At 39.0% G+C, this 12668-nt stretch overlaps 2 protein-coding genes across 5 annotated transcripts in view; both read right to left on the bottom strand.

Annotated features, from left to right (window-relative positions):
- Nucleotides 1-4626, bottom strand: part of apaf1 (apoptotic peptidase activating factor 1) — a 39617-nt gene extending 34991 nt beyond the window's left edge. For 2 of the 3 annotated variants that reach the window (XM_008400562.2, XM_008400564.2), the window contains exons 1-9: nt 4474-4619; nt 2454-2626; nt 2173-2362; nt 1870-2070; nt 1581-1770; nt 1068-1180; nt 826-957; nt 475-713; nt 31-201 (exon numbers count right to left, since the gene is read on the bottom strand). In XM_008400562.2, coding sequence (XP_008398784.1) covers nt 31-201; nt 475-713; nt 826-957; nt 1068-1180; nt 1581-1770; nt 1870-2070; nt 2173-2362; nt 2454-2597 — 1380 coding nt within the window. In that variant the 5' untranslated portion in view covers nt 2598-2626; nt 4474-4619. Of the gene's footprint in view, nt 1-30; nt 202-474; nt 714-825; nt 958-1067; nt 1181-1580; nt 1771-1869; nt 2071-2172; nt 2363-2453; nt 2627-4473 lie in introns of all 3 variants that reach the window. The other variant, XM_008400563.2, reaches the window with a different exon arrangement.
- A 233-nt stretch (nt 4627-4859) lies between these two features.
- Nucleotides 4860-11928, bottom strand: tcp11l2 (t-complex 11, testis-specific-like 2). Of its 2 annotated transcripts, none has more exons than XM_008400566.2 (10): nt 11820-11928; nt 9587-9743; nt 9197-9326; nt 8872-8992; nt 8551-8774; nt 8328-8464; nt 8047-8234; nt 7706-7887; nt 7452-7624; nt 4860-6841 (listed from the first exon to the last, which is right to left on the bottom strand). In XM_008400566.2, exons 2-10 carry the CDS (start codon nt 9729-9731, stop codon nt 6576-6578), a joined length of 1566 nt encoding a protein of 521 aa, XP_008398788.1. In that variant the 5' UTR covers nt 9732-9743; nt 11820-11928; the 3' UTR covers nt 4860-6575. The 2 variants fall into 2 exon arrangements, with proteins under 2 accessions (XP_008398788.1, XP_017158147.1); XM_017302658.1 differs by having other exon boundaries at nt 8328-8488.
- Nucleotides 11929-12668: the final 740 nt, after the last annotated feature.

Raw genomic sequence — 12668 nt, forward strand, 5'->3', positions numbered from 1 at the left:
ATGTTAAGATACAAAAGAAAGGGGCCAAACCTGTATCTGATCTCGGTTCTGCTCCTCCAGGAAGTCCAGCTGGAGGTCGTGAAGGTAGTACAGGTTCAGTCTACTGTTGTTGTTGTCTACAAAAAGCAGGGATTTGTTGACAAACTCCTGGAGAATGTCCTCCACCTCCTCTGGCTCCAGATCCCACAAAACACACAGAATCTACAAGAAAAGAAAGACAAGTCTTGTATGTTTATTTATTATTATTATTTTTTATCTAGATCAAGCAAGTAAAGAACAGTACTGGAAGATGAGGGAAAGGAAACTTATAGTCTCTCTTATGAATTTTTGTCAAAGTCATAAAATTCAGTCACTGCAGAAAATTACCTATCAATTTTGAGTGTTTAGCATTAAATGTGATGTAGTATTTGATGTTTGTTCTCTGTGTTCACGATGACTTGAAAAGTGTAAGAGGAATATGTTGCGTAGAAAAACCTTAGCGGGGATCTTGACGTCCTTTTGGAACACAGTCAGGTCTTTGTAGCGCTCCCGATGCTCGTCTGGTAAAACCTCGATGCTCGCAGCCATGGCCTGATCTAAGGCGTCGTAGTCGTAGGACGAAGACTTCCTTATGCGCTTGAACTGCTTTTGCCGCAGCTGGCGGAGGTAGTAATCCCACCGGTTGGGTTTGTCTTTGAGCAGAGCGCCGATCAGAGACACGACCAGAGGAGAGCCTGAGAGGCAGACGATGTGTGGATTAAAGCCACAGTTTAAGAGTGAAAGCCATTCAAATTTACTGGACTGTCAGAGGCCACTTTTTAGTGTTTTTTTTTCCAGTTTACAGACCTTTACATTCTTTGACGATGTCGCGAGCCTCCACAGGAAGCGCATTTTGATTCATCTTAGTGTACAGGGCCAAGATCTCCAGCGCCTTCCTGTCGTCCAGAACACTTTCTACCTCCACCTCATACTTGGCACCTAAAACATGAAAAGACAAGAGCAGATAATTCACATAGTGTGGGTAGAGCTGCTCTGTGTTGTTGTTTTTTTTTCCTGAAAATGACGTGCATTCAGGGCAGGCGACATACCGCTAACAGAATCAGTGAGGCTTCGGTTTCTGGTGGTCAGAAGAATTCGACAGTGAATATCAAACACTTTGAGCACCGAGCTCTCCCAGATGTCATCGAGGATTAGTAGAGATCTAAAAACAGAAACAAAAAAGATAAAGATATGAACATGAACAAAACTAGAATTTTCTTTTCTTTTCTTTTCTTTTCTTTTCTTTTCTCTTCTTTTCTTTTCTTTTCTTTTCTTTCCAGAACTACAGAACCTTACAAAGAATTCAGAACATTTATTAACATTCAATGTGTTTTGCTGTAATTTCAACACAACCGAAACAAAGTAGTGCATACTTCAGCTGTTTGAAGGAAAAGGAGACATAATAACCAAACAGTATAAATAGGCTCCACTGGATTTTATTTTGAGGTATCAGAATAAAGAGGGTGAATTTTAATGCACGGCACATGTTTTCAGATTTTTGAGAGAGAAAAAAAAAAAATCTGATATTCTTTTCCACACATCCAGAGGAACGTCCGGCTTACCTGGGATACCTGCGCAGCATCAGGAAGCGCAGACGCTCCTTTGCTTCATCCAGAGAGGTGGGCGGCCGGTGCTGCGACTGGGAGTCCAGGTTCTGCTCCAGTCGAAAACACAACGACTGGATCTTCACCAGCAGGTCTGATTTGTCCAGCTGACCGATGGACAGCCAATGAACCCCATTGGGGAAACACTCTGCGGGCAGGAGATGGGAAGAGGTGAGAAAAAGGAACAATAACCCCTATTTAGCAAAACCTAGAGTTCATGTTTTCTTTGAGTTGTTTAGTTATCCACCTTCGATGAGTCTCTGGTCTCTGACAGCCTCGGCGGCGAGCACAGACTTGCCTGACCCGGCCATGCCGAACACCGTAACCCAGCCGCCGGCATCTTTCTGGAGCAAATCAAGTTTCATCCTGACCTGATTCAGCAGCTCTGGTCTGCTGACAAACACCACAGGCCTCTGTGGGACGCCACCTTCACTCAGCATAATTTGGACTGTTGAGGAAAACAAAAAAGAGTTGACATAAAGCATCCGGATTCAGAATGCGGAAAATGTTAGGGTGAAACTCTGCCACTCCACAATTTCTCACTTCTCACCGTAAGTTTCGGAGCTGTCAAAGGAGCCCTTTCGTCCATTGGAGGAGACGCCTGGTAAGTCTTGATACAGCGATTTGGCCAGATCGTGGTGCGTTTCTTTCATCAGCGCGTTATAGAAAGAAATGACGGAACAGTCATCTTTCCTCAGCAGCAGGTCGATCAGTGCTGCAGCTTGGTCTTTTCTGGTGGGCTGCAGACAGAAACCACAAACACAGAAACAAATGGGAGGGTTGGAGCAGAAGTAGTTTGGCTGCCTTTCAACGTCGTTTGACTCGGCTCACCTTAATCCGGACCTTCTCCTCCTCATTCACTGTGATCACGCCATCGCTGATCATGTGGTCCATGAGGTCCGGCGGCCTGATGTCCTGCTCCAGCTGGTGGCGCAAACGCAGCAGACTTCTCCGGGTCCGCTCCTGCAGCGCCATCAGTGCTGAGGTCACAGACCATTCAGATGCTAAAAAAAACAAAACAAAAAAAACAGAAAAAAATGTATTCATATTTATTGAAGCAGAATACTCAAAAACAGGGATGAGAAAACAGGCCAACATAAACATAGATTCTGCACTTGACTTAATTACACCGAGGAGAGTCTTTCCCACATAATTATAGTTGGTCTCAAATCAAAAGTTGACCAGACATTTGGTTAACTTAAAGTTGTACAGAGTTAATTAAAGAATAATTAATTCAAATGTATCTTTTGGAATTACTGGAAATATTCATTATTTTCTCCACTTATGATTTTGTAAGGAACAGTTATCATCAAACACAGCTGTCAAGAATAAAGATTGGATTTTTGTAAATTATTTTGTACGATTATACAAAGAATAATCGTACCTTTTTTGTTTACAAACACAAACTTTGTTGGACCTTTTTAAGCTGAAAAGGTTTAAGGAATGATTTAAACTACCACATGCAACTAACACTGCTGTATGTACTTTGTGCTACGAGTTGCATAATAAAAGCATATAAATACTTCAGTTCTATTTTGGAATTAAAACCACTTCCTCAACCAAAAAAAAAAAAATCTGCAGCCAACTTCTTCTCTTATGTAAATGCAATAATACATACCTTTAGACATTATATTTATTATCTGATTTATCTGTTTTTGTCCTTTACTACATTCTGTTCACTTTAACTTGATCTCTTCCATGTATGGGTATATCTCTGAGCGGTTGGGTTTGTTCTAACCCAGTTTTGGTTGTAAGCTAGTGGTGCACCACTAACTATGTCAATTATTCTACTGCCTTTACTTTTATTTAGTTTAGTTTAGTTATGCTTTAAATGCACTTTAAAACATGAATAAACTTTGGGGAAAATTATACTAGCCAGGAAACAATTGGTGAAATTGTGCACAAGATTAATAAAAATGACAACGTTGTTTTTGTTTTTAATTTTATGGCCTACACAATAATACAAAAGTCTGCTGATTTGCCTGCAGTTGACACCCAACTCAGAGAAGGAAGGTCAGAAAGGTCACTGATATAAGCAGAAATAGGAGTGTACAGATCACATGCATTGCAACACTCAATTGATGCAATAATTATTACAAAAGTACCAGCAACCAGATATTGAGTGCAAATAATGTAAAGTACATGATTGATGCATTAAAAAAAAAATTTTTTTTGTTTTTGCTTTAATTATTATTACAAAATGTTTTAATTCTGTGAATCTGAATTTTACTTTTGCATGAACTACATGCTTGAAATGTATACTTTGTGTTGCAATTCTATATTACACTTTGGCTTCCATTTTGGAACTGAATTAATGAAATAAACTAATTTCTAAATGGTTTTCAAATTTACAAATAAGAAACTGTGAGCTACCGGGTTTCAATTGTGAAAATTGTCAGTAAACAATTAAAATAGAAGTTAATTAAAATAGAAATTACTGTCAGATTAATCAATAGTAAAAATAGCACAACAGTGAGACGGACAGAAAATGATGTGGACAAAGTTTCAACTCATACAGGATGAGACAAATACACCGGAAGACAAAGAGGAAGGTGAAGGTAGAGTACGATGCCATCAGATGTTACTGAAATATAAAAATATATATCCGGCTTTTTTAGGAAGACTAACTTGTAGCATTTAAAACTTATTCTTAAAAGTCCTTAAATTCGAATTCGCTAACGAGAAACTAAACTATCAGACTGAATAATAAACAAAAGCCACAGTTTAAGTATGACGCCAATGTCGCCACAGAATATCTGATACACTTTGACCACTTAAAGATACGTCTGGACAAGTTCACACATTCCGAGGTAAACAGAAACAAAGAAAGTAGCAGAAATCAAGTACTCACAACTATCTTCTGTGAATAAATATTAAGCTATCTGTTGAAAGATAGTCCTGAAAGTTATGTAGCGTTTTTAAGATACCTTCAAGCTACAAAATCTATCTTTATTTCTCTTTCGACATGAATAACACAACGCCCAATGAGTTTCAAGCTTCCGGGACAGACAACAATAACAACTACTCCGGTTAGAGACAACCAATCACAGGAAGATATTTATACCACGTGAGCAATGAACTAACGAATCTGTAACTGGGCAAACTGATGCTGCGTTCAAGTAATTTCATAACTGTCGTAAATAGTCTTTTAGCTCATTTTCTTAAACATGTTTAAAGTTTGTAACACGTAGACATACGTAAATACTATTTTAATAGAACAAAGTACAGGTCCAGCAGTGTCGCTTATTGTTTTATTGTGTGGTACACAGTTACATTTGACTTCTATAACAAATACGTCAAATATATACATTTCGACTTTGGTCTTGGAAGTAGTGTGGTTATAATTTTGTGCGGTTTATTTGACATTTACGTTACCACTTTATTCAAATTCATTGTCATAAAAATAACAGGAAACAAGTCAGTTCAACCCTGTAAGGTGCATTGACACCTGTACGAAACATACAACACCTGAAGGTAACTGGTATTGCTTGGTAACGTTTAGAGATGACAACATAGGTTTATCAGAATGTAAACGTCAGTGGCCTATTATTAACCAACGCCATATTTTCAGTATCAGAGTTAATGGCTTTCCAAGAGCTTATTGCTTATGTAATTTATTAATATCAAAACCGCTTTAGAAGTGTGTGTGAGATCAGTGTCCTCTTAAAGCACACAATACATGTTATAAAAGATGTTGATTGGAGGTAAACATTTTAAACTGTGATCTAAACAAATTAAAAACATTAAGCTTATGATGATCCACTTTATGAAAGTGGATGAAAGCGGCAGAAAAACAGACACACAGAATGCTGCTGCCACTGTCATGTTTGATTTGGTACAGTGTTTTTAGATTTAACATCTTATCTGAGCTCCTCCAAATATCATCTTAGTCACTGCATCTCAGTTTTTGTTTCATTTAAACATAAAGAATAAATTTGGCAAGAATAAATTTGTTGCATGTATAAAAGCTGTTTTGCACTTTACATTTTATTTTTTTGGAGTACTTTAAATTCATTGTTTCACTTGGTTTCATAGATTCAACAATTCAAGTTTTATTATATTAATTGTGGTAACAGAGAAAATCAATTTCCCACGTGTTCCTGTAAACTGCTCTTCTTTGTGCATGTTAAGGTTTGCTGGAAATGTTTCAACATCAAAATCTCCTGCAAGTTCAGCACCTTTTCTTTTCTCGACTTGTTCAAACAAATTTAACAAATACTGAAAAACACACAGAAGTTTGCATTTTTAGGTGTACAGACAAAAAAAGAACTATATACAATCACTCCACTGGTGAAAACACAACCTGTGGCCAATGATAAAGAACTCCAACACCAAGCTGCTAACACAAACTCATATTTGGTTCCAAAGTAACAAAGAAATCCAAGTTCTGACAGATAAATCTGAGCACTGAATGTGGCACTTACTCTGTACAGTACAATTTTACCAGAACTCACGCAAATATACTCTTCTTGTATTTAGATAGCAATAAACATCATGTATATGGAAGGAATCTGTAAAACATCTCCGCTACATCGCTGAAAATACACATCTTCTGTATTGCTTTATAACTTTTCATGTGTCGCAGATACTAAGCTGTTGCCTTTACTGTCTTATTCACAGGACTGAGCATAAAGGGCTTGAAAGAAATGAACTAGGATGTCAGGATAACGTTCAGAAAACGGAGTACTGTAACACTGAGTTTGGGTTCTGAAAGGCAGGTCAGAGTTGAGGTGGACAAATGTTTTACTGCAAGAATGTTGTGATAAATATCACAAATGGAGACCATCCAGGTGCAGCGAGCATGTTTACCTATTTGTCCATTTTTTTGATCTCGTATTCAAGATTTCCTTTTAGTTCCTGTTAAATCATCGACAGTTGGTCTAACGTCTTCTCATCTCACATTCCCATATTTCTCTATACCTGGCAGAAAACAACAAAAAAAAACTCTCTTTGTTATTCATGAGAGACATGACAGTTTGGTGCTTGTTGCTGATGAGGGATTGGGGTTGGTGGGCTGCTGCCAAACAGCAGCTTCCTGATGATGTCCATATAGAAAGGTCCATAGACGGCCCTGTTGTAGTTGATCAGAGAGATGAATGTTTTTCCAATGGCTACCAGCTCGGGCTTGATGGCAGTCAGGCTGGCTGATACTTCTTCAAGTTTAGTCTGGTTCTTTGGGTCAGAGAGGAGCAACCTGAAGTACTGCTGCACGCGATCCTCTGCAGAAAGGACAGGACAACAAACGGACCTTTAGGTCTGCAATCACTCGGGATGAAAATTAAGAACAACTAATGTTTTAAAATACAGATTGTTTTTAAAAATTAAGATTTTATCATTTTTTTCCCCATGGAGTTGTTGCACAGAATTTCCACAACAGAACACTAAAATTACTAGTAGTATGTTTTTTTTTTTTTTTTTAAGATTTATTTTTGGTTTAAGATTGGAAAATGTGCTTTTTTCTAACATACTTTTCCACAAATAAGCATATCAGAAAATCGATCCATCCTCTGCAAAAGTTTTAGGTTAAAACCTGGAAATTGAAACAGTATGTTGGCAAACTTCTAATAGATATATATCACAATGCGCAAGTCGTCTTTTTTCTAAAAGAATAAAAGACGTGTGGTTCCAAATAAGTAAAATGTCTCTTTAAAAACTCCTGCTATAGAGAACAGATTAAGAAAAAAAAAGTCCAGAAATAGAAAGAAGTTTTACCTTAATTTTCCATTCCATAAATTCATACATTTTTGTAACAAAACTTTTTTTTTTTTCCTAAAAACTCTTTCGACTAAAAAAGGCACAAAAACAACTTCCTGTTGTCACTTTCCATACCAACAAGAGTGCGAATGGGGTTCTCCTTCTGGCTGATGCTGCAGATCTGTCCTGTGAGGGTCGCCTGCTGATCTGGGGTCAGCGCAGGGCAGCTTCTCTCGATCAGAGACTTGTTGAGCTCACTGCAAACCTGAGCACTGACGCCCTCTAGTGTTTCTTCCAGGTTAGAGTCCCTGCAAACAGAGCAAACATTTAAACCTCTTCGTAAAAGAAAACGATCATTAGTGTGCTTGCATGAATGGAGATGGACTGACGGTTTGTGCATGCCCTCCAGCAGAACACTGATCATCCTTTTCAGGCGGTCGGAGAGCGAGGAGGCCCCCCGGATCGGCCCCCCGATTTTGCTGTGCACAATGAGCAGCACTTCGTTCACCGTCTCCCACTGCCGGAGCTGCCGCTGGATCTCCTCTAGACGGTATTCGTCCATCACCCAAGTCTAAAAGAAATAAGAAGAAAAAATTGGGACGTAAAACCCCCCCAAACATTTCATTTTTACATACACTTTTGGATCAAATTGAAATTTGTTTTTAATATTTTCTGTACAATATTAGGCAGACCTAAGTAAAATAATCAGATATATTAGGGAACAGATTACCTCAGGCACCAGAGTCTTGGAAAAGTCCCATGTGAGAAAGCGCAGGCAGGCAGCATTCAGGATTTGGATGGGACCAGGAAGTGGCGGCTGACCTTTCCCGGCGTCATCAGGTTTTTCTGGACGGACGCTGGCCAGCAGCAGCTCCTCCAGCGCCGACTGGATCCAGGCGGTGGTGCGGTTTAAAGCAGCTGGCAAACAAGCCGTGTTTTGGTTACAGCTTTGGGATGCGTTTGTTTTACGATGTTCAAAACGATCAATCCTTTTTTTTTTTTTTAACTCACTGGGTAGATCGTCCAGGATGCTCTGAAAAAGTTGCCTCTGGTATTCAACTCCGTTCCTCTGCAGAAGAGGCCTCAGGATTTCGATTGTACTGTTGACGTTATCTACTTTCATCAGGTCCAGAACGCGGAATATCTCCCTTATGAGCACGAGGAGAAGCAAACTGAAATGAATTGGTCACAATTTATCTAATTGAAACACATAAAGCCAGAGGGTTTTATTTACTTCAGTAGTGTAACGGTGTTATCTGTGCTTTCTCGTAGCTTCCGGATCTCTTCGTCCCTCACTGGCGCACACATCTTCCCCATGGTGGAGATGATGTACGATGCGAGTCCCTGGATGTCCAAGGCGTCGTTTTCAGCCTGCTGGCGTATGAGGTCCATGTCCAGCACCTCCATGATCTGGGTCCGCATCCGATTGGCACCTGGATTGAGGAACAGCAGTAAGATCTGTCCGGAGAAGACAAAACATTCAGTTCAAGTGTTATTTTATGCTGACAAAATGTTGTGGTTTTTTTTAACCGTTAACGTTCAGTTTTGTACCAACCTCTCTGATGTCCTCTACTAATTTAATGGCGTGCTGATATTCAGGCGGGTCTTCGTTCAGCTCACTCTCCAGTTTGTCCCAAAAGGCCTTGTAGAGATTCTGTCTTACCATGTTCCATAAACTGTAAAGAAATAAACAATTTACCTTATAGGATGCAGTGGATACGCTGTAATGAAGTGCACCTCCCTACACAACAGGAAGATTTTTATCAAAACAATCCCTGACCATCTATTTCTGCTCATGTCTCCTTCAGTACTACACTAAAGAAAAACTATGCAGTTGATCAGTTCTTGCCAGAAACGGGTGGATTCAGTGAGTAAAGCACCTGTTCTGTGATCCTTGACTCAGTTCTGCGCGAACGTCTCCAACGACAATCTCATGTACGAGTTTGAGATTGAAAAGGTATCGCCCGGCCTCCATGACCTCGTCTCGAGGAAGTGTTCTGGGCGGACTCGCTGCAGGGATGAAAACACAGGATCATTAAAGCTGCGTGACAACAATCAGGAAAAGGTCAGTCGCTGAAACAATTAGTATTGCAATAAGAAAACGTTAGCAAACGTTAGCAAACGCATCGCTCGCAAAATCAAATTTTCAACACAAACTTTCAACTTTGTGGACAAAACGAAGAGAAGAACAAGAAATGAATCGAGGGGGAAACAGAGGAAACAGTCATGCATTTGCAATTAAGTATCAAAACCTCAGATTGCGAACTCACATGAGGGCGTGCAGTGTTTGCTGGAGCCGTCGCTGTTGAAGCTGTCCCGGGAGCAGTCCAGGTCGCTGGCCAGCGACGACTCCGCGTCGCTTCCTTGGTCCTCACTTCTGGAAGTGGAAGTGGGTCGCTCATTATTTAGAGGCATCCTGGCTTCCAGCTGCAAAGGGGAAAGCAAAACACATTTTGTCTCAGCACAACTACAAACCCTTTTTTTAATGGGACAGATCAACAGGCAGCGACAGATCATTTTCAACTGGAAGGAAGGAAGTGATACGTGTGCCGCAGTCGGAGGGTGGGTGGGGCGATAGTTTTCGTTGTCAAGGCTACGGCTGCAACAAAAACACCAGCTACAAAACAGCTGGCAGGCTAGTTACCATGGCTACAGAGATGGATATCAGTTGTGGTGTTTCAACAGAACGCCTTATTAAACTGTGACAATGAATGAGGTAGTACTTTTAGGACAACAAAAAGTTGACAAAGCGACCCAACCGAAGCGATCGCGTTACACCCGACCATGCACCAGCTGTTCTGCACTTGCAAATGTTATCACTCGAAAGAGGAAGAATTATTCTTTTAATATTAGCAAAGACATGCAGGAGTGGAAAGGCAGGGCTGCTTCTCTTCCTGGCCTCAGTTATCTGCAGCCAAAAATGACTACGTGCTCCGCTCTTGCAGTTTAAAGATAGCTCAAGGGGTGAGGATGAGAGGAGGGAGGGGGTCGGGGTGCAAGACTAATTTCTGCAAAATGATCATCAGCTAAAATTGACAGCTGGCTCCAATAAAGTAGCACACGTTTTTAAAGATAATCTAATGGGATTGAGTGGAGAGAATTAGGGATTAGGTGTCATCTGCTGTTTTTTTTTTTTGTGCAAGCAGTCTGAGTCCATGTAAGATATTGGATCATAACAATACCAAACTCCATAAAAAGGCTGAATTATTATATGGAGAGGTGTATTTAAAAACATAAAGTGCTCACTAATTACACGTTGTTATAACAATGTATAACAACTGACCCAGTTGGACAAAAAAAGAAAAGAAAGAGAAAAAAATTTAAAAATGGGGTAAATGTATAGAAAAAAATATATAGAAAAACATAAAAATATCAACTACATTTTAAAGAATGTTTCTAGATACAGATTTGTATGTGATAACTTAGACTATAATTAGTGCATTAAACAAATATTAACCATTTGTTGATCTAAATATATTCAGAATGAATTAAAAACACAAAGAAATGTGTAACTGTTTGTCATTAAATTCTTTATTTGTTAAAAATCATAAATAGCCATAGTATTTAATTGTCAAAAGTATAATTATTATGGAAGTCGACATTTGATTGGTTAACGTGCACAGCCTGGTCTGCAGACCAATCACTTTATGCCTAATCGTGTAAGCCCCGCCTTCTGACTAATGGCTAAAGCTGACAGCCGAAAATTAACTCATGATTTTCTGCAATAACGGACTATTAAATACATACAAATTATTTATAAAATGCATATTTTAAATATTAATATGTCGTGTTATTTACTAAACATTGCATTTTATTCCCTACTTGTTTTGATTTAGCTTAAAATAAAAATAATTCCGGCAGTTTTAGCCCTCGATTTAAAAAAAATGAGAAGAAGAAATGAACCCTTCGCTCTAAATATTACCGCAGTACAATGTAAACAAAGCCTTGGGAACGGAAGGCTGGACTAGCTACACAGAAACGTCTGTAATTGGCTGCTGCCGCCTGTCACTCGTCCTGCCATGGAAAACCTTTGGTTGCATAGTTTTCCACATTGATAAAAAAAAAAAAAAACATCCATACACGCGTAAGAAATGAGTACACGTGATCCTCCCGACCAAAACAAGAACCTTGTGTACATTTGTGACAGTCCATTCGATTTTAATTCATGATATTCATATTGTGCACAGACTGAAGGCATTCCGTGCAAGTCGACAAGATTAACACGAAGGGACTTGTCAAACTCAACAATCTTATTTACATCAAAACTATACGCCTTCTACAAAGCATGCGAGCTTTGCTTGCTAGTTCAGGTAGTACAACGGCTGAAGTTTGATTATATTGTTAGCGTCGACGGTGTGTTCGACTTTAACTCGAAATGTGTACTTTATTTCCGCTCTAAAACAAAGCGACACTCGGTGTTAAAAGTCAACGTCGTCAAGAAAAGCGATTTAATAAGATGTAATCGCAAATTATCGAGTACGTTTCATAATGATAGACATTTACCTGACAGAAGTCTCTAGAAAAGAAGACTGACAGTGTCTAAGCACCGTCGAGTTCTACTCTACTTGGTATTTAAAGGTCCCAAGCTCTGAGGACAAACGGTTCAAACCATCTGACACACAAAACGGCTGTCCTGGAGCTAAACATGCTAGTACAGAAATTGTTGTTTTTTTCATTATAAGTCACACATTTAGCTTTCAATTGGTTGCGAAAATATATATTAATAATTAGGAGACACAGAAAAAGGCTGAAGAAGGCTAATATTCTGGAGGGTAGAGATTTTAATCAAATGGTATGACCCAGTCTGCCTTACAACCAAGGTTGTATGGCAGGCCGTTATAGCATATAATGTAGTCTGTGGAGCTTTTTCTTTGGACCTCTACAAATTTGACACTAAAGGTATCAGTGCGTTTATAAATTTTTTTTATCTATTTCTTTCGTCACAGGCTAAAAACTGTGTGTTAGCTCATCCCCCCTAAAATATCAGCATCCCATTATCCATCCTGCAAACATTGTATGTTTTCCTTTATCTGAAAACCCTAATAAAAATAAATGTTGATTCTTTAAAAGTAATGACACATTCCCCAAAGTAGATGTTTATCAAAAATTAAGTTGTCTGTTTTCAAATTATTATGTAACATTTACATGTAAACCAGGTTTATTTAGTGGGACCTAGGGCAAAAATGGCCATCTGAATTGTAAAGAATGATCCCTGATAAAATCTAACAACCCAGTTTAATGACTTCTAAACCATAATGCCTGACACAAGAGTAATGGTCAGATAAACATTTCCTTTTTCTTTTTATTAATTTGAGTCAATTTTCTTTTACTGCAATCTTGTATTCATGAAAC

Source organism: Poecilia reticulata, linkage group LG23, assembly GCF_000633615.1.
Source record: "Poecilia reticulata strain Guanapo linkage group LG23, Guppy_female_1.0+MT, whole genome shotgun sequence".
Taxonomy (NCBI): domain Eukaryota; kingdom Metazoa; phylum Chordata; class Actinopteri; order Cyprinodontiformes; family Poeciliidae; genus Poecilia; species Poecilia reticulata.